The sequence below is a fragment of the Pteropus alecto genome, unplaced genomic scaffold (assembly GCF_000325575.1).
Source record: "Pteropus alecto unplaced genomic scaffold, ASM32557v1 scaffold134, whole genome shotgun sequence".
NCBI lineage: Eukaryota > Metazoa > Chordata > Mammalia > Chiroptera > Pteropodidae > Pteropus > Pteropus alecto.
Genome location: NW_006436283.1, coordinates 11,120,464 through 11,142,910, shown reverse-complemented (window position 1 = coordinate 11,142,910; position 22,447 = coordinate 11,120,464). Strand labels below are relative to the sequence as shown.

Sequence of the window (22,447 nt, the reverse complement as noted above, 5' to 3'; positions counted from 1 at the left end):
TTAGTGCTCTGTATCACCAGGGGATTTGAGTTTATAACCTGTTCCTTCTGAGGCCATAGCAGACATTAGTTTAGTATTGAAGTATTCACACATAAAGACTTTAGAGTGTGATCTCCTACAGATTGCGAATGGGCTCAACAGCCAGGGCATAGGAATAAAAAGAAACACTTCATTTTGATTCTAAGAGCTAATCATCTTCATAACAAACATTGATAAAAAAAAAAAAGACATATTGCACAAGCTGTTGTGATCCATCATTTGGGGGTTACCTGCCCATAGAACATAAAGTTGAGAAAGGCCGGTTATTCTGCTCAGTACCGCGGTCCTATCTGTGATGACCTTATTCTCACAGTGCCCATACTGCAGTTTCCCCCATCTAATCGGCCTCACAATATCTGCTTGTGCTTATAGTCCCCCAAAATATCCTGCTGTGACTGTGCCAGTTCATCTCTCTCTCTCCTTTGTCATCTAACCCCCAGTGCCTGATTTCCAATTATTGCTAACAACAATGGTATAAGGAAGATTCCTAGAATCCTAACGACCACCAACTGAATAACAAATCTATTATTAGGGGGAAAGAAAGAGGCAATAAAAGCCAATCCCAATCTGTTGTTTGAGATATAACATGGAATGTTATCTTTATATGTTATATTACAACAATTATATAACAACAAACCCTTCCTATGTGCCAGGAACAATTCTAAATGATATACATACTGTGGTTAATGAAGACACATTTACAGATGAAGTTCCCAAGAGGTTAAGTCTGTTGCCCAGGGTGACACTCCTCGTAAAAGAAAGCCTGAAGTCTAACCTAGGTCATGTGGCTCCGGACTAAGGCCACATACCTAGCTACGACTCCATAGTGCCTTGCCACTAAACTGAGACTGAATATTGGTCGCAACAGTCAGGCAAGAAAAAATCGGAGAGTACTTAGGTAACGATAAAAAACCTTGAAGTGGCCAGCAAATAGATCTCTTTAGGAGGGTTAAAGGAATTTGGATTGTGCAGTTTAGGGAGGAGAAAATATAAGGAATAAGTTGAGTTTCAAACATAAAGGATTTTTTAAAGAAAGTAATGAACGTTCTGTGTCAATTGAAGACCGTCTAAAAGAAGACACAGTGAGTTCAATCAGGAGCAGTTACGTAGGGCGAGAATTGTATCATGCCACCTGGTCAGTCTAAGGAGCAATAAATCGGGGGGTTGTGAAGGCCCAGGCCCAAGAGGTAAGTCTAGAATGGAAGGCTGGTCAGGATACTGTGATTCAGTGGGTTGTGACTATAATTTTCCCATTTAATTTTGAACAGATGTGTTTCTTATTCTTAATCCAGTGTTACATAAAACACCAATAGAATTTTAGAACTGAACACAGGAAGTTCAGCTCCATATTTTACAGACAAGAAAACAGAATCAGAAATCAGATGTGTATTTGTCCTTGAACTACCTACTAAGGGCCAAAACTGGGTTTTTGAACCCATGTCTCCTAACACCGTGTCCAGAGCTCAGGCTGCTGTTCGGGAGTTTTCATAGTCACAGAAGAGAATATTTTTGAGAATTTCTGCTTAATACAGTGAAATTGCTGTGTACCTAAGGGAAGAGGGTGCACATTTCCCCGATTTATGAAATGTCCTTTTTCTTTGTATAGTATGAACCCAGAGGACCTGGTCGGCCCTTGTACCAAAGAAGAATCTCATCCAGCTCAGTCCAGCCTTGTTCTGAAGAAGTGAGCTCTCCTCAAGACAGCCTTGCTCAGTGTAAAGAGCGCCAGGACCATAGCAACCAATCTTCTTTCAACTTTTCATCCCCGGAGTCCTGGGTAAACACCACCTCATCCACCCCCTATCAGAACATTCCGTGCAATGGATCTAGCAGGACAGCTCAGCCCAGAGAGTTGATAGGTAAGACAGGTGACGGGTTGCTAAAACTGTAACCTTGACCATTCAGCTCCTGGATACTTACGGAGTTTTTCTTCTCCCACCCACCCCCATTTGCATTATTATCTTTGAATAGTTTTTAATGGTCATAGCTTGTAGATGTGCTTTAGGTATGCATATTAATTAGGATTATACTGACTCTGTATTTATAGTCTGGAATGTAAGTAGATCTATCCATATTTGGGAACTGATCATTTTGACTTGTGAACAAATGTATTTCTGAATACTAGATAGAATCACCTTTGCTTGGGAAAAGTTCGTTTTCTGGTGTTTTGGTTGTTCTTCAGACCTGGAGATGGTGGGAGTTGGTTAGGTCAATATCAGTTTTCAAGGATTTATTGTCAATAATGCTGTTGACAATTTGCTATACAATAGAGTTTGACCATGAGAGAAACCAGTGAAGTATAACATTTTGCGATTTAGAAATTCTGTTTGTTCCTTATATTCTAATGAACTGCGAAATCCAAGGCTAGAATGAAAAAAGAAAGGCATAGAAAGGCATTGGAATGGACAAGGCTCTGAACTCGTATTGTGTGGTGGGAGGTCTAAAGTCTTCCTCTTTAGCCTTGAACATGAATGCACTTTTATCTTTATTTCCTCTCTTCTTAATGTATGCATTTCGAATGTAAAGAAATGAATGATACTATTTGAGTTCTCTAATCTGTAGCCTCCTGTCTGTCAGCTGTAGGTGTCCATCTTTATAAACAAGTCTGTGATGTTTGATAAATTAACGCCCTGGTAGCACCTTTGTATCTGAAATTAATTTCGTTCATCTTTAGAATCTGAATCCATTGTTTCTGTAACTGACCCATTTTTTGAATATGTGCCATAGAAACATATTTTTAGAACAATAGACATGGTAGAGCAAAAAGCACTGAAAAGATTTTGGTTTTCTTTCCTGGCAAGAGACATTGTCATTTTAATCTTTAAACATTCATTGGTACCTCCCATGTATAAGCTGCTGTATTTTGCCCCGGTTGCTTTGTCATTTTAAAAGTCTAACATAAATACACTGACATTATCATATATGAATTTTCTGAGAAACATCTAAGTTACAAATCAGTGATGAAAATTTCTTATTTTTTGTTTTGTTTATTATAATTTATTTTAAAGACAACATCATTTCTCTTTCCACCTAAATTTTAGGATAGCTTTTGGCCAAAATCAATAAAAATCTAACCTGAAGTGATAAGATAGAAAGTTCCTTAACAAATGCCTGACTGTCATGTCCAATATTCAGTCTCAGTTTAGTGGCAAGGCTTACGGAGTCGTAGTTAGGTACGTGGCCTCAGTCCAGAACCACAAAAACATAAAATTATTTTCTTCATTGCTGGAGACAAATTGCAGTCGTTTTCTTTAGTTGAAAGTAACAGATGAGTATTAAAAAAATAATTCGAAATCACTAATATCCTGAAGCACAACTTCTTGTCTGTGTGTATGTGTGTGTATTTTTAAAGGAATGTAGCAATTGCCAATGGTAAATCAGAAGGAAAATAGTTTCTCTACAATTGTAAGCCTAAGAGCACAGACCATGTCTTTGACCTTTTTGAACTCTGGATTTTCCATTCTGGCACCGATCACAGTTGAGGCTCTTATCAATGCCTGCTGAGTAAGGAGATAATGAAAATAGATCTTGTGCAGTTGAGGGGGTGATCCAGGCACATGCAGAGCCTCTATGCATGCTGGATCCACATTGCAGGTGGGGTTCTCCTCTCTAACAGGTGTATTTGGGTTCTATTCACATATCTTGGTGACAAAGCATACTTTATCAGACATTTTCTTAAAATACATGGAAGATTTTAGATTGGATGGAAATACGTATTTTGGAAAAGTATCATCGGTTGTAAGATTAGCAAAATTCATAGTTTCTCTTATCTGGAGTATATATGATAAATGAATAGAAGTCTTAAAATCAAATTTAGACAAGAACATAGGCATTAGGTTAAACTGCCTCTAAAGTATTATTTTCTAAGTATTATTTGAATGAAAACATTTTAAATTCTGATGATACTGTCATGAAAATGAGAATGTGGTTAATAATAAATCTTAGTAAAGTAAATAAAACTAGGAAGGTCTTGAACAGCCAATAAAATGGTTATGTATGATGTTAGGCAGTACTGGCCACTTTTATATTGAAATATTTCTTAAAAGCAATTGTTTCAGTCACAAAATCAGTAACATTTAGGCGGAAAAGAGATGAATGTTCTAGAAGGATGAAATTTTAGAATAGTACTATGAAACTAGCATATTGAATCAATGAAATACTAAAACTAAAAAATGAAATGTTTTCACCTTAACCTTCCAATCCATACACAGGTAATAAACATAGGGGAAATGTCTATAAACATCGGTAATCAAAGATATACAAATTAAAAGATTATTTATAAAATAGGCTAAGCTTAAAAGAGAAATAATAACACCAGTGTTGCGATATGGGTAAACATCATTGGATGAGTATAAATTTGCAGCATCTTCCTGCAGAGAAGTTTGCCCATAGGTGTGAAAAGCTTTCATCGTGTATTGTGATTATACCAATGACCCAGCCATTACACGTCTAGAGATCTATTCTAAGGAAATACTCATGAATATTTAGAAATATTTATCTCTGATAACATTTATCATGGTGAATAAAAGTGAAAAATTGGCTGTAATCCAAATTTCCAAAAATGAGAGATTACTTAAATAAGTAATGAAATATCTGCATTGTATTATGACCTTAGGAAAAAAATACATGAACAAATTAAGACTTATCTCTGGTATTTGAGAATATGAATGACTTATTTTCTTTGGCCTTTTGTGTAATTTCCAGGTTATCTTCAATGAATATGTATTATGGTTATAATTCAATATAATGTTAGTTAAGTTTTTAAAAGATCGAATATAAAAGCAGTGTTTGAAAATAAGTTATGATTTAGTGGGCAGTAAAATTAGGAAGAATAGAGTCAAATTTTAAAGGACCTTGAAAGTCAGGCAGATTATAGGATATCTGAAGTAAAGTTTATAGCTGTTTTTCTCCATCTTATTCCATGTTTATTTATGATATGTATTACAAGAAAAGGTAGCATTTTTAAGAAATAGAATTCAGGGCTACTATTTCTTAGGTTAATAATAAAAGCTCCTTTGACCAGAAGTCTGCCTATACAGCTTATTTTTATTTAAGAAAGAACATGTTTGTTCCCATTTTCAGACTGAGCAGTTTATGTATTAAATATCAAAGTATACAATTGTACAAATTAGTTTTTGAAGCAAACCTTCAGACTTGACCTTTAGTTTTTATGTTAGCTATTCTAGCTCACATAGTTAATTGTTTTTTTGAGTGTTAATAAGATAGAGAAGTTTGGCTAGCTGCATTGTGATTTTAACATTCTGTGGCAGAGTTGTCTGTCCTTGTGGCTATACTGTCACTGAGTTCATGGAAAGGAGAATCGGCTGTGACGCTCCAAGCCGATGAGATGCACAAGCATCACTGGGCTTGCCCTTAAATCGGTCTTACTGTTTTCTGCTTTCAGCTCCCCCCAAGGCCGGCAGACCCCCTGAGGATCACCTGAAGTCTGAAAACCTTGAGGTGTCCAGTTCTTTCAACTATAACGTGCTGCAGCATCTCGGCCAGTTTCCCCCCCTCATGCCCAATAAGCAGATCGTGGAGTCGGCTAACAGCAGCGGCCAGCAGAGCTGCGGGGGTGGCAAACCCGCCATGTCCTACGCCAGTGCTCTGCGGGCCCCACCCAAGCCCAGGCCCCAGCCTGAGCAGGCCAAGAAGAGTAGCGACCCTCTTTCTCTGTTCCAGGAACTTAGCCTGGGGAGCTCATCGGGCAGCAATGGCTTTTACTCCTATTTTAAATAATCACTTTTTTTTCCTTGAAGGGAGAATGTTTTAATTTCTATTCGTATCAGTAGAATTCAGATAGTTGGACTTCATCGATAGATGCACAGTTCCCTTTGTTTTAACATTAAATACGTTCTCACTTAATTGCTTTGCTGCTAGACTTGCAACTAATTTTTTAAAAGTATATTCCATTATTTTGCATTTTTGATGTGAGTCGGAATTTTGACAGCTTTTATGTAGAATAAAAAATATTTTTAAATTTGTGTATTGTTACATATGTTTGCATCAAGCTAGCAGCTAAGAGGTTAATTGTGAAACTATAAAAAAAAAAGAAAAAAAGTTTGTCTAAAATGTATTTAAAAAGAAAAAAAAGTTGTAAGTAGCATTTACATTTATTCAATAATATTACCATATGCTGGGTTTCTGTACCAGAAATGGCCAGTTGATGTACAGATGTATGTTATTTTTGCTTAAATTCATTTAAAATTTTTTAAAATAAAGGGGCAGCATCTTCTAAATACTTTAAGTTTTATCAGCTTTTTTTTGTGACAAGATGCTGCATTCTAAAACTTTTATAGTTTTAGACTATGTATGATGTGCTGTTGTAATCTCCATCCACTGTAGGATAGAGTTAAAGGCATTCTTTGCAGGTGTATTTTGTATGCCACTGTTTTTTATAACGTGAAAAAACGTTGGCATATTTAGTTATTTTTTGGACAAGCTACACTTCAGGCTTGTTTTTAATGTTAATTTGATAGTGTGTTTTTTTTTTAAACAAATCATGAAGCTGAAAAATTTTTAGGATTGTTGGTGCTTAGTAGACTTGATAACTATTTTAAAAATGCGTGAATTTAGTAAAACCCTTTTTTTCCCTCACTATGCATGTGTAAATGTTTGTAATCTGGCTCTCCCCCTTCCAGTGGTATAAAGAATTGTGCCGCTTTAAGGTTTTTTTTTTTCCCCTCCAGTAAAAATTTTGGTACCTTATTTTGATGTTTACATTACAATGTGACATTATACATGGCAATTCAGATATTTTGCTAACTGTTTTGTTCGAGGAACATCATTAAAGAAGAAATATAATGTTTGTCAAAGATGTATCAAAATTCATCAAAATCTGGGGCAAAAATCTCCCCTTGTTTTTCATGTCTTTTGATTCTTCTAAAATAACCCCACTGAACTTGTACAAAAATATAAACTTTAAATAGCTATCTTATATATTCTATGGTCTAAAAGTTGTTTTGAATGAACTTTGGTAAAATCCAAAGGAAAACGTTTACCCTCTTAAAACTTGTGGTCTTGTAACACTTCCGAAGCGATGCATGTCCTTATTGTTTTCCAGATCTAGTAGTACTGCTTCTGGAATAGCCAAACTCATGCTGGTAAGGAGAGGAAATTTTCTCTCAAGAAACTGATTTTCTTTGAAGGGTTTAAGAAAACAATGTGCTGGGATTTTTTTTTTTTTTTTTTTTTTTTTTTTTAATAAGACGAGGTTGGGAAACATTGCAAATTAACCAGTAGATCCTGATGATCCATTCAAAAATAGTTTTTGGAGGGCTACTTTTGAATAGGCCATCCTGTATTTGCAGTAGGCTTTTAAAATGGGCTTGAAAAGTGGCAGGGGTAAAGAGGAACTACTTACAGCTCTTCTATGACTGGAGTTTAGTTGATGTCAGCCAGCCCAACCCCCTGCAACCCTCAGAGAACTTAGGAGAAGAGAGTGCCTTTAGTTAAAGGTTATCAAGCTGCAGGACAAATGATGCATGCCTCATTTATTGAGTTCTGTCTTTCTGCTCAGAGTGCAGGTCATTTGTATGTGGCCTCACGTTACAGGCCGCGGGTCTCAGTGAGGGGGCAGACTAGACCTGTAGACTGCAGATGTGTTAATGGTTAGTATAAATCGCAGTCGGAAAACGGAGCCATCAAGTTACAGCACCACGTTTTCTCTGTATGATGTTGCATCTCCACATTTAGCTACGGCAAATTCTACCCAACACACTTCAGTCACAAGAATAGAAGAAAAAAATTTGCCATATAGCCATGTATTACCAACTCTGTGACAAAACTCAAAACATAGCCCAAGTGAAAACTAGGCCTCCCTGATGTATGAGGATGTCTATGAAAAATAATATTCTTGTCCATGATGATTCTTCCCCACAAATATACAAGACTACAACACCAGCCAGATAAACGTTCAAAAGCACGTTGGTAATATGAAGGCAACTGTCATGTCAGGGTTAGCCCCTTGTCATGAAGTAATCGCCTGATTTTCTGTTTTCCATACTTGAATCTTTAAGAAGTATCAGTTTTTATATTATTTATATTTATATTTACTTAAAGAGGTCATGTGCACACCCCACCACCTTATATAAATATATTGATGATGGAGGCTTTGGATAAGGAAGCTGTTAAGTTGTAACATCCCTGTTCTAAGCAGTTATTTCTAAAAACTAAAATAATAGCTACTTAATTAGTCTCCTGCTCTGCTGTAAGTGTCTCTGAGTATTCGTTTCCATACTGCTTCTACAGCTAGTCAAGGATTCGAATGTCCATTCCATCTGATACTCTTTTAGATTCTGCTTTGATTGTGTATTTCCACCTCTAGCAAGCTTACTCTTTCTCAGCAATACTTGATACTATCTTTCCAACTGTACTTTAAATCTGTTATTTACGCATAGCATCTTGAATGGTTTTGAGCAAGTCTCGTTGAAGGAATGTTGGTGAGTTTCCATTGAAATGAGGCATGACTTCTGGGTACAGTTGGTATTATTTGGGCAGTATTAGCAAGTACCCACAAATCAGACTTATAAAACAACTTATTTTATATACTAAAGTTCAACCTTAGAGTTCAGGAACTTTTTTCTTTTTTTTAAAGAAAACTTGATGTTATCTCCTGGATAATACCAAGTATTAGTAACTGCCTTATTTTCCTAGAACAAATTTCTTCTAGGTGAGGTTAATTGTTCACATGATGTCTTTCTCCTTTGTTCTTTGTATCACTCTGAAGTTTCCTTTTTCTTCCCAGAACTATTTTTTATTCATTTCACTTTTTAATTTCAGTGCTACTAAGATTTTCTTTTTTGACCTTAAAGAAAAATTTTAGGGTGATATAATTTTTAGAGTATTCATGCTAAATTTTTTTTCCTGATCTAAAAATGAATTTTTGTTAAGATCCGAAGAGCCTCATTCAGTGTAACATGGATAATTTCTAATGTGTCTTTAAAAGGGGTTTTGGTTGCCATTTTGGCATATTCTTTGCCAAACCGTTATAACAGAACTTTGTTTTTCATTAATCAGTAGTTAGTTATTGACCACTTAAACGAACATGACCTTAATTTTCCATTCTTCAGACAGGTATGCTTTCTATCTAGGTCATTTTGTATATATGAAATAACACTGCTTTGTGGGTGTTTTGTTTGTTTTCATCAGAGATTCTAGAATAAATTCAGGTTTGATGTAAACATCAGTTGGTCTTTTCAGTTCAAAGAATTGCAGAGTAAGTAAAATAAGCAGAATTCTCAAGGAATAAGCATTATATAATTAAACATAGAAGTCTCCAAGACCTAGTTGTGAAAGTTTCCTTGTTTATGGAGGCATTGAAATTACTGAGAAAGCTAGCTGAATTTTCTAACTTTAAGATAATATATAGTATTATCTTGGTCAAGTGTAGCTGATTTTACATGTTTAATATTTTCCATGTATAGACATCTCAAGAGCAAAGCTATAAACATATAAGAATGTAATTCTAGCCACCTTGACTAGAGAGAGCCACTTTGATGTGAAAAACAATTTCAAGATAAATTTTAGTTTTCAACTTATTAAGAAAATTAGATTCACTGAAAAAGTTGTTTAAAGATACCTGTTAGACTTAAATAGCATTGTTTCCTATTGGAGTTTTTTTACAAAGGGAATCCCAGAAAAAATTGTATAAAAAAATACAAGATTGAAACTAAATATATTGAAAGATACAAATTGCTGCCTTAAAATGTTATTTAGGTTACCATTTTTTTTTCTTCTATTTCCGGAAAGGTAGTAATTTGTCTTTTATGATTTACCAGACATTGTCTCTTGCTAACCATCCTCTTAGCATATGAAAACCCTTAATTTCTACCACCACCCTATGTGTCTTCCTAAATCTCAAGTAAATGTTTTAATGGATTCTGATTCTCTCCTCTTTTTGCTATCTGATCCATAAGCTACCTGGCAATTAGAAATAATGGATAACGGTATATGATTTCTTATTCAAAATGTTACTTTAGTGATGTCCGTCACACTAGATATCATGGAAGAGTAAGTGGCATGTTCGTCTTCAAAGTGCTCATTATATTAGGCTTCTCACATTTTCCATCGATTCAAGGTTGGATATGTATTTGCTGAGATTTTACTGTAAAGCTGCTAAATTCACACTTACTACTTTCATATCTGTTAGTAATTTCAAGACTATTGTTACAAGAAGTGAAGTTTACTAATGTTTAACGTTCTTATAAAACATTCAGAAAATGGCTCTAGTTTATTACTTTAAACTAGAATATCAGATTAAACAGTTTAAAAGCAAATTTTTAATGTTACATTTAAAATTTTTGAAATGATTGAAAATATCTACTTTGGAATAAACTTTAAAGAAACAGTCACAGGAGTTTCTAAATGTTCTTTGAAGGGAAAGGTACCTAAGAGGAGAATCTAGACTTAGTAATATGAACTGTGGTTAAATCCAAAACCCAGTTAAACACAGAGTCTAAATCTTCTAAAACTGGAGTGTTAAGAAAACCTAGAGACATTCATATACTTATAGTTTCAGTAATCAGAGTATTAGACCAGACTTTATTTGCAATTTGTTCACAGAGAGATTTTATTTTGATACAAATATTAAGCATAAAGCATAGTAAGTTTTATATAATTCTGAGTTCATTAAACAATATTATGGAATTTTCATTATGTTCTTGGGGAGTCTTTTTAGCTATTTTTATACCTCATAGATGAGGTCTCCTATATTTTATTTTGCATTCTAGCACGTGACTGCCTGCCTTAGAACTATGTATAGGAGGGGAAATCAGTATTACTTTAAAAAATATTTGATTTTTTGAAGTTTTTCATTAATAATTTTATGTTTGAGAAAGTAAGGGGAAGGGGTGGCAAATTACACAGGTTTCAACACAGTAGCAGTCACACAGTAATGTCTGTTCACAAGTGTGTCCTGTTTTTTAAGATTTTAGAATTTGGAGCAGGATGCAGCAGGGATCTCAAAGTCAAGCCAGCATCAGAAGTACCTGGACGTCTTATTAAAATACAGACTGCTGGACTCCACCCCCAGAGTTTCTGATTGCAGGCTGGAGCCCGATCATTTGCATCTCTAACATGTTCCCAGGTGATGCTGATGCTGCTGGTCCAGGTACCACACTTTGAGAACCATTGGTCTAGAGGAAGTTGGAATGCCTTTTTCAACCATGCGTTTATTTACTCAGTATAAAAACCCGAGCTCTTGAGACATTATTATAATTCTGATGCCATGAGTGGAACATTCATGGGGAAAGAGCTCTGTGGATTGACGAGCCCTTTGGGTTGGCTGCCACCCCCTCCGGCTGCCTGCCCCCTTTAAGGTCTGTGGTCCTCTTCCACGTGAGGGTGCAGGAGGAGCTCTTTCATTTCTAGGGTGAGTTTGGATTTGTGTACTCTGCAGCCTGGGCTTTGGTCCAGAAGCTGTGCATTTGTTAGGTGTGCTTAGAGTCAGTCTTGATAATCTACACATGGAGACGAGAATTGTGGGAGGAAGCCATCAGAATGTCACGAGGATGCACTTTGCATTTATCGAGGCACTAAGTACAGAAGGTCCTGTCTTAAGATGGCGGTGACACGGAACATCGAAAACAATAATCCCCAAATAATGTATTTGTAGTTTATGGATTTTTGGGGGGGTGGGGGGAGGGTAAAGGATTTCTTTTCAAATTATGTGTTTCTCAGGTTGAAATTACTTTGGATTCTCTGTCATGTCAGCAGGTGTTAGGGGAAGCTGAGTTGTTGTACATGGCAGAAAGTTGATAATTGTCTCTGATTACTTTGCTACCTTTAAAAACCTATATATGTTTGCAAAACTGCCTAGGGGGATCTACCACGTACACAGCATGAGTTATTCATAAACTATAAGTGCACATGTACGAGCAAGTTATTTTTGAGAAGGAAACTGTTTATAACGTAATGAACCTGACAGGTCTTTGGATATTTTAAAATTTGTGTGTTAACGTCATTGTCGTTAATATTCTCCATGGACTAGTTTGAGGGATTTTGGGCTCTGCTTCTGGTTTTTAGTTTGGCTTTGGATTTACTGAGATACTAGGAAGAGAAAAAATATTTTTAAGGTAATAGATCGTAGAATGACTTAGACGTAGAAGTCCACACGATAAGCATCATAGAATACACAGCTTAGGAATTCTTAACAGTACTTCCTGCTTGAAAGGCTCGATGACCTTCAGTGGGGATTGTTTCTATGTTCAGCACAGGTTCCTTTATCCAATTCCAACTCACAGGGAGCTTCGGTTTATTTACATTTTGCTTTGCACGATGCCTTGTACGCAAAGACCTCTATCGTTCAGTGGATCAGAGGGCTCCTTTGTCTGGGTTGAAGTCCTAATGCGTCAGTCACACCTGAGAATGTTTCTCAGCACCCCCCTACCCCTCCCCCAGCCCCCCAGAGGAAGAGTCTTGGATTTTCATGTATCCAGACCATGTCTGCTTCCTATCAATCCATGTATATGACATTGTACTGTATCCGCTTTCTGTGCCAGTCAGCTGACCTGATTCTCTGAAACCCATGAAGGTACTGGTTATATGTAGTAGTTGTATCCTAGGTAAATATGGTGATTGAAATACCTCTCTAAATTATAAAGGTAATGGGTTTTGTTTTGCATTTTATTAAAGGGTCCTGTTGTTAGTGGCATTGTTTTTTTTTTCTTCTTCTTCTTCTTTAATGCTTCAAAAATACGGTTCTTATCTAAACTTGTTCAGCTAACTTCATATAATCAATTGCTTAGCAAATTCACGCTGGGGCTTATTTTGGTAAGTCTTCCGAAGGGAGGCTACGTAAACCCGAGGTGGTCAGTTTCCATCTGTTAGAAGTGCCAGTTGTGCAACCATCTAATCAGAATTTACAGCAAAATTATAACAAAAATTTTTTTCTTTGAATTTAATGATAACCTCGTGTGAGAGGTTCTAGGACCTGAAGAGTAAAATAACCCAAAGCCACTCTAGGGTTTTTTTTTCCTTCCTTTTTTATCATTTTCTTTTTTTTTCTTTTTTTTTTTTTTAACTTAGTTTTGGAATTACTTTAGCCACTTTGGTTCCTTAGAACAGGTTTTCATTTTGGGGGTCTACAGTTCCTACATTGTGATCATTGTCTCAGTGAAGTTCTTTTGTTTAAAAAGATTCATGGTAACACAAAATGTATTTTACTGCTACAACTAAAATGTATTTATAATAAAATGCCTTTTTAATAATTTCGAGATTTGTTTATTATGTGCGAACCACAATTCTCTGCTTCCTTTTACTTTTAAGGTCAAAGGCCTGACAGAAGCAAGCACAGCGCTTTGATTTTATCCGTAACGTCGGTTGTTAAAACGAGCTTAAGTAACAGAACCCGATGATAATCTGTAAAATTGTCACCCTCGTTTCCAGAAATTTTCGGCTTTCCTTAAATCTCTGAACATCCGCAGTAGCAAAGACCTAAAGGCTTAACTTGTTACCGGAGAGTTTAAAAATCATCAGTGGTCAGAAAGTGAGCCTTTTTCAAATGGTCATCCAATGCAGATGTTGGGGATTTTAAAAAATTGTCATGAATTACTCTTAAGTCACTTGTTAATGCTGGGCTGTGCAGCCCAGAATTTATTTCAGAACTTGTAAACCTAGTTTATATCAATATATTATGTGGGTATAATAATACACTTGATGGCATGGTATGTGAAAAGCATAACTTCAACTCTCTCTCTCCCCTGCCCTCCCTCCACCCCCAATGATGGCTGTGCAGAAAATTGCCCTGAGTCAGGGTCTTTTTGTTGGGGAAATAATTCTTTGCATCTGTCGGGATGCAGTTTTGAGAAGCATTAGCAGGTCACAGAATGCTTTGTGTGCCCTGGCTATTTTATTTTTAACATCCTATTAATGTGGCACCATAAATCTAACTTGAATATACTGTGCTCCAAGTTTGTAAATGTAAGTAGAAAGGACAGTCAGCCTTTCATAAGGACAATTTATAATTCTTATTCCTTTCAGTGAGTCAGTTTGTAAGCTAGGTACCTTGCTTCCTTTGAGTTGATACGATACGACATGAGTCATCTCTGGGTTTTGGAGAAGAACGTATAAATCAAATGGATTTGAAGGACTCCTTTAGCCGCTATCTGCTTTAGCTGAAGTAACCCACGGCCCTATTGTCAGTGGGAAAATGCAATTAAGACTCTCTCGGGTGTTAATTCCTGTGCCCGATTTGGTGCTCTTCGAAGCATTTTTCTGAGAATGATATTAGTGTGGAATTAGTGGGAAAATGTAATTTCATCAGAACTGCAAGGTGAGAACGATCTGTGTGGAGTGCAGGTCGGGCATGGAGACGGGAGGCTGGCTTAGCGGAGCGAGTGCTGAAATGGAGAGCTGTTTCCACCTGGAGGAAGAGAACATCCGAATCCCCCTGCGGTTGGTTCTCAGCCACTAAAGAGAGAACCCTCGGGCTGAAGTCGACTCTGCTCCTTGACTTACACGGTATTGTCCTAACAGACCTAATGGGTGGAAAACCTTTTCTCCAGACCCGAAGAACCCCGTATCAATGGCATTGCCTCGGTTCCAGTATTCCAGTTACCTTTCTGAAACAGATCTGATTGGGCCACCCTTTTTTGAGAAGACCTCAGTGGGTTCCCATCGCATCGTGAATTTCTGAGCTGGACTTCGGGGGCACCCGCACGTCTCCGTCCCGAGCACTCTGCATGGAAGTCTTAAGCCGGAACGTGCCCTTCCCTCCCTGAAGCTGCCCTTGGCTCTCCTGCCTCCCGGGCTACTCTGGGGAGCTGTCCAAATTCAAAACTCTAAATCCCACCTCCTCTACTCCCTCTTGCTCTGCGTGCATTTCAGCCTAATACGTCTGTTACCACCATTTTTTGTGTTATATTTGGGATTCTGTGTGCTTCTGGGAGGCAGGGATCATGTCCTCAGACCTCTAAACCTACAGCACTGGCCCCATCTACGCCTTTCACATAGTGAGTCCTGCCGAAACGGACCACAGGGTTTGATTGAGAGAGCTTAAAGGCACTCTCTCCTCCCACGGACATCCTTTGCAAATGCAGTGTGGCCAGATCAGCAGGAGTGAAGGAGTGAACTGTCCTGTGCAGTGACATCCCCACCCACTCTGCGAGGCTCTCTAAGCGGTGACAAAGCATTAGCAGCATTCACGAGTATTTTGTGTCTTACCAAGTATCACTGTTAAAGCCCTTAGTTTGACAGCTTCACCATGGTTATGTCAGTTTTGATGGATGCTGCCTCCTTTAGCATCCCCGGTCTGTCTGAAGCCCTGGTTGATTTTAAATCTGCAGAGGGAGGTAATTACATTGAAATAAAGTGGCAGCTTGTGAAATCTGGGGTATTATCCCACTCTTAGCTCATTAAAACTGATGCTCTGCAAATCGATGTGAACCATTGTTTCTGAAAACTGCTGATAATCCCTGAAAGAATGTGGCTCTGGTTAGGTGGTGGGAGGAGCCAGCAAAGGGCTCTGATGGTGGGCGTGGCTGGCTGGCCACTTGGCTCACGCTCTAGGCTCCCGGGCCAAGGAAACCAGAGGAGAAGGTGGTTTGATGTTGTTTGCTCACTAATTGAATAGAAATGTAATCTGATGACAAGCCCTCTTGATGTGAGCGGAGTGCCGGAATGTGTAGGAGACCTTGCTCAGGAAACTCGGAAATGTTCTAATTAGTCTTCAGGGTTTTGTTTCCTTTTTGTACAAAAGACACAAGGGAGCCGAAAGGGAAGGGCCTGAAGTCACAAGAGTGGGTGGCTTGTCTTCGTGCCTGCTCTTCAAACCCACACCTGCTGGTTCGGTCTTGCATCTGTTGGGAATGCCGTCATGTACAGGTTTTTTAACAAAACTGAACAGAAGTGAGTGCTCTAAGCAGAGGCTCTTCTAAAGAGAGAGTTTTGTGGATTCAATCCCCAGCTTCGTGACCAGGCTTAAGGTAAATTGCTTAACCCGGGGTAAAAGTAACAGGAGATTATTGGAAGGCGGGTAAGCAAATAGGCTTAATCTGATGAATCAAATCTCCTCCTCACAGGGACCCCAAAAAGGCCTTCTAGAACTGAAACAATTCCTACTGGGCTGGTTCCACTAACAGGGTGGAAGATAAACTGTTTTGAAAAAAAAAAAGTAGTGATGTAGTGCAATTAAAGATGGTTTTGAACCTTCTGGAAAAGCACTTCTGGAAATCGGTCTTTAAAAGCTGTCAGCTGATACCCTATTGCTCAGAAAATCGTCTCATCTGGGTCGTATGCAGCCATGCGTGCTGCAGTAGGGAATACAGCTGGCCCCGTCTCAATTCGACTCAGGCCAACCATGGGACCAGCCACTGAGGCTGCAGACACCTGGGACCAGGGAACCAGATCACGAATAAGCTCTTCCAAGCTTCTCTCTTGCTTCTAGGGGCCTCCTCCCTGCCCATTTCCTCCTTGACAGCATCCTAGTTCCTGTTCCTGTTCAATGTACCAGCATGTCCTGAGGGCACTGCATACTGTATGCTGTACATGGGTTCGGAAAAAAGGACTGGGCTGGTGGGGGGAGGGAAGAGGGTTCTAGCTGCTGGAAGGATTCTGAAGAAAACGTGACCCTTCCCTTCAAAGAGCTTAGCACAGTGCCTAACATGCAGTGTTGATACTCAATGAGGTGGACAGAATGATGGTCCCCCAAGATACCCACATCCGAACCTTTAAACCTGTGAATGCGTGTCCATGTCCTAATCCCTAGGGCTCGTGACTTTACATGGAAAAAGGGACTTTGCAGATGTGATTAAATTAAGGCTCTTGAGATGGGGAGATTATCTTGGATGATCTGAGTGGGCCCAGTGTAATCGCAAAGGTCCTTATAAAATGGAGGCAGGCGGATCACAGAGAAGTAGGAGGTGTGAGGACAAAAGCAGAGATTGCAATGATGCCCCCACAAACCAAGGAAAGTGGGTGGTTTCTAGAAGCTAGAAAAGGCAAGGAAATGCATTCTCGCCTGAAGCCTGCAGAAGGAACCGTCCCTGCTGACACCTTGATTTTAGCCTCATAAAACTCATTTCACGCTTCCAGCCTCCAGGACTGTAAGAGAATAAATTGGTGTCACTTTTAGCCACTAAGTTTGTGGGATTCGTTACAGCATCAGTAGGAACTGAATATAGTCAATGAGCACGTGTTTGCTCAAGAGAAGGACACCCCTCATGTGAGAGATGTGAATGGGCTTGGTATGCTTAGAAAGCAACACTCAGGGCACAGGTAGAGGGAGGGCAAGAGAGCCTGGCCTGAGGTGATGGCAGGGGACAAGATGACAGTATGGATTTAGGAGTCATTTCAGAAGTAGAATCTGCGAGGCTTAGCTCGGCCAGTGAACAAGCTAGAAGTCAGAGAAACTACAACAGTTTGCAGCTTGGGAGCATGAGGAGCTATGGTGCCATGAACCTGAGGAAACAAGAAAAGAAGAATAGGTTTAGGTAAGAAGGGTCAGAGGTTGGGATTGGACTCACATGTCTAGGGTGTCCTGGAACATCTGGGGAGCGGGTCCCCAAGGAAATCAAGGAAAGGCACCAGAAATGACACCCGCAAAGAGAGATGGGCTGGAGACAGGCTGGGGTCATAGTCACAGGGTCTGAAGAACTGGAAATGAAGGAAATTTCTTCGAAGTTCTGGTGTGAGATGGTGGCTAAGCCATGGAAACAACAAAAGTGTTCTCTGGTAGAGGATTGGATAAAGACGATGTGGTACACTTGGACAATGGAATATTACTCTGCTAGAAGATAAAATACTGCCCATTCGCGACAACACGGTTAGATCGTGAGATTATCATGCTAAGCAAAATAAGTCAGATGGAAAAAGGGGAGAACCATATGATTTCACTCACATGTGGGATATAAAACAAAGCGACAAGTGAACAAGACACGAACTCATAAGACGCAGACAACAGTATGGTGTTTATCAGGGGGAAAGGCGGGGAGGCGGGTAAGGGTAGAGGGGGTCAAATATGTGGTGCCGGAAGGAGATCTGACTTTGGGTGGGGAACACGCAATACAATATACAGATGATATAGAATTGCACACTTGAAACCTATATAATTTTATTAACCAATGTCACCCCAATAAATTTAATTTAGAAAAAGAAAAAAAATAAAGAAATTATGGTGTGGATTAAGAGGGTCAAAGATGGAAAACTTTGGAAACATCAAAGTTGAAGGGGCAGGTGACAAAAACATGGACACTGTAAACAGGAACAGTACAAAGAGAAAATTCAGGGAATTTGAAGAAGGACACAGAGGTCAAAAGTACAAAATGCTACCAAAAGGTGTAGTAAGATGTAGCTGGTAACTGAGAGGTCACTGGCGACCTTCAGGAGAGCGGTTTTGATGGCATTGCGGGGTAGAAGACAGACTGCATGGCTTGAGAAGTGAGCACAAAGTAAACCAGTGGTGACAAGAGATGTGGAGAGTTATTTCAAGACGCCTGTCCACTGACAAGAGATGAAAGACAAGGTCATCTCTTGTCTAGGTCTAGAAGAAGGGACACTTAGTACCCTCATGCTTTCTAGCTACTCTCTCTGCCTGTAAGCTCCGCCCATCCAGACATCTCTCATCTGCATTTCTATTTGTTTATCATACCCCTTCCTTCCTCAAAAACCTTCCCTGGCCATCCACAAGATAAGTAATATAGATTTATTTAAAGGAGATCTTTCTTGAACTCCTACGGGTTTTGAATATAGCTAGAAGGAATCTTAAGTTGAGAACCATATGATTTCACTCATATGTGGGATATAAAACTGAAAGCAACAAATGGTCAAGACAAACAAACAGAGACTCATGGACGTGGACAACGGTTTAGTGGTTACCAGAGGGAGAGAGGGGAGGTGGAGAGGTAGATAAGGGTAAAGGGGTCAAATATATGGTGACAGAAGGAGATTTAGCTATGGGTGGTGAACATACAGTGCAATGTACATGCGATGTGTTATAGAATTGCACACTTGAAACCTATATAATTTTATTAACCAATGTCACCCCAATAAATTTAATTTAGAAAAAGAAAAAAAATAAAGAAATTATGGTGTGGATTAAGAGGGTCAAAGATGGAAAACTTTGGAAACATCAAAGTTGAAGGGGCAGGTGACAAAAACATGGACACTGTAAACAGGAACAGTACAAAGAGAAAATTCAGGGAATTTGAAGAAGGACACAGAGGTCAAAAGTACAAAATGCTACCAAAAGGTGTAGTAAGATGTAGCTGGTAACTGAGAGGTCACTGGCGACCTTCAGGAGAGCGGTTTTGATGGCATTGCGGGGTAGAAGACAGACTGCATGGCTTGAGAAGTGAGCACAAAGTAAACCAGTGGTGACAAGAGATGTGGAGAGTTATTTCAAGACGCCTGTCCACTGACAAGAGATGAAAGACAAGGTCATCTCTTGTCTAGGTCTAGAAGAAGGGACACTTAGTACCCTCATGCTTTCTAGCTACTCTCTCTGCCTGTAAGCTCCGCCCATCCAGACATCTCTCATCTGCATTTCTATTTGTTTATCATACCCCTTCCTTCCTCAAAAACCTTCCCTGGCCATCCACAAGATAAGTAATATAGATTTATTTAAAGGAGATCTTTCTTGAACTCCTACGGGTTTTGAATATAGCTAGAAGGAATCTTAAAGGTCATCTAGTCATCAGATGATTGTCAATGGTTTCCAAACATTTTAAGCAACAGAATCCCTTTTTTCTAACAAAGTCTTATGTTAAAACCTAAATATGTAAGACCTAAATATATAACATATAAATATATATTTTACTTTTATAATCATGTAGTAAATACATGTATAACAGCTTCTGGTAAAATCAATTCGTAGAGCAATTATGATATCCTGAAGCACACAAACATTTGAAAACAGAATTTATTTCCTTTTTATCTTTTTTGGGGGTTGGACAATATGAACGAACATTGTGCTTCATGAAGATAAACAGCAGTATATTCGCTTGTACTATTTACCTGAGCAGACACGCACTGGCCCGAGTTTTACAAGGACCAGCACGGAACAAAAATCTTAATCCATGAAACATAGACATGAAGTCGAAATGTATGCAGAGAAATGGCTGAAGAAACTTTGTTTTAAGGTCTCCTTAGAAGAATTTTGAACTTCTTAGAGTTCTTTTCGGTACCCAAATGATGCATGTGACATATGTTAGTGTATGCTGGTTTTCTTTCCAGCTGGATAAGTTGAAGTTTATTATGTGCACAGAGGCCAGAGGGGACTTCTCCAGCTAAAGATGGAGTCGGGTCTTCACACATTTCCTGGTCTTGAGACATCATCTAACTTTTTGAAGAAGGCTAGGAGGAGAAGAGGCTTCCTTCGACCAGGGATCATGTGTCATCCTTCATAGGTAAATTTCGCTCCTGTGAAACCTACACAACTGTGGTTCTTTGGTATTCCTAGAATCCATCTCTCTGCTAAGAGTTCAATACCTGGATTTTCGGAGCTGGCGTGTGAGCCTCTCGGCTTCAGTCACCCCCATCACCTCTTCTTAATGACTGCTGGCAGCCCTTGGCCCGCTTCCTCATTTGTCGCGGGTTCACAGTCTGCCTCCCTCCGAGGCCGGGCTGGCCTTGCTCACAGCGGTTCCCTCTCCTCATTTTCCTCCCCGTTACACAGTTATACATTGTCACCTCCCTGCTTCTTGGAGTTTTCCAGGTAAACCTGTATCCCTGAGTTTATTAACCTCATTAGTGCTTTGAAACACGTGCTTGGTCACCCTAAGAACCTGTTTGAAACGCAGGTGTTGGCCATGAAATCAGCGATGTGGAAATTTGTTTTTGAACTCCTCGAGCTCGGAGCCCCGAACTCTGAGGCCGTGGTTCCAGACAAATCCCTCATCCTCCATTTCTCTGTGGGGTTACCACGACTGCTTTGTGGGTGAAGACAGAAGTCTAATCTCAAATCAACAACAATTTCCAAGAGCTCAGGTCTTTTACATTGTCAGGAGCAAAGTCAAGAGAATAGAACGTATGGCTCTTTGCAATGGCAATTAACTTTAATGAACTTCCTTCACCGGGTAGAATCGGTACCTTGTGTGGAGATTAATTATGGCCTCGGTGGCTGCACTTAAATGAGACCATGAAATGAGGGAGGGCTTGAGGAGGCCACGGGCAGCTGCGTCCCCTCTTGAACACCAGTCATCAGTCTAATAGCTATGTCCCATTTTAGATCTTTCCTGAAAGTGGGCAGAGTATGAATTAGAAATAAACTTGTAAATATTTGTAAAATATTTGATCAAAATGGAACGAGTCACACCGGCAGGGAAAATATTGTAAGAGGATGTGATTAAAACCCCTCTTTTTTGGGGCAGCCAGGAGAAATAGAGGTACACAGAGATCCTTGACATTTTCAGTCTCAAGGAGGGATTAATAAGAACTAAACTTGGGCAGGCCCTACTATGTGTTAGCCAAAGAGAGGGTGACATGTCTCTTGGTCCCCACCCAGTTTGTTGGGGCAGAGGCCAAGTGAGGACCGGTAAAGGGCCCTGGGTAACAGGAGGGAAACCAGCAGCCTTGGGTCTCATTTCTGCTCTGGCGCCAGTTCACCAGGGCCCAGGAAGCAAGCCCTTCCCCCGACTTCCGTTTTCTCCTGCGTGCGATGCGGGTCGCCATGGCTACCTGCCACTGCCATGCAGAGCCGTAAGAGCGCGACACAAAAGGAAAAATCGGCGATCGGAATTTTGACGTTGTGCTCATCGTGGATATTTTGCAACCGTCTCGATTTTTAAAACTATCATAGTATATATCCAGAAGAATCGAAAGCATGGTCCTGAGAACGTGTTTGTGCACGGTTATTCGCAATAGCCAAAAAGGTGGAAGCAACCCAAGTGTCCATAGACAGATGAATGGATCGCCAAAATGTCGGTCCAATAGCTACGTCCCACTTTGGATACAGAGAAATATTACTCAGCCTGGAAGAGGACGGACATTCTGGCACATGCTATAACACGGATATACCCTGAAAACATTATGGTGAGTGAATCAGCCAGACACAAAAGGACAAACACTGCTTGATTCCACTTGTATGAGGCACCTAGAGTGGTCAAATGCATAGAGGCAGAAAGTGGAATGATGCTTTCCAGGGGCTGGGGCGGGGGAGGGATGGGAAGTTGTTGTTTAACGGGGAGGGTTTCCGTTTGGGAGGATAAAAAGAATTCTGAAGGTTGGTTGCACAACCATGTGAATATATATAACATTATTGAGCTGTAACTTTAAAATGGTAACTTTTACGCCATGTATATTTTACCACAATTTAAAAGAATATCGCGCTTAAGTATTATTTATCTTGGTAACTGAGTTGCTAGTCCTGGCTCTGCTACCTTCCTTCCCTCACAGCATATGATGAATTTTAAAAAGCCGAAAAAATGTCAGTGTCATGGAACCTCAGGGTTCGATGATTGTTGAATTCACACAC

At 39.4% G+C, this 22,447-nt stretch overlaps 1 protein-coding gene across 14 annotated transcripts in view; it reads left to right on the top strand.

Annotated features, from left to right (window-relative positions):
* Nucleotides 1-6,978, top strand: part of HELZ (helicase with zinc finger) — a 134,265-nt gene extending 127,287 nt beyond the window's left edge. For all 14 annotated transcript variants that reach the window (XM_025046979.1, XM_025046975.1, XM_025046977.1 and 11 more), the window contains 2 exons: nt 1,646-1,898; nt 5,444-6,978. In XM_025046979.1, the coding sequence (XP_024902747.1) occupies nt 1,646-1,898; nt 5,444-5,778 (588 nt within the window). In that variant the 3' untranslated portion in view covers nt 5,779-6,978. The remainder of the gene's footprint in view (nt 1-1,645; nt 1,899-5,443) is intronic.
* Nucleotides 6,979-22,447: the final 15,469 nt, after the last annotated feature.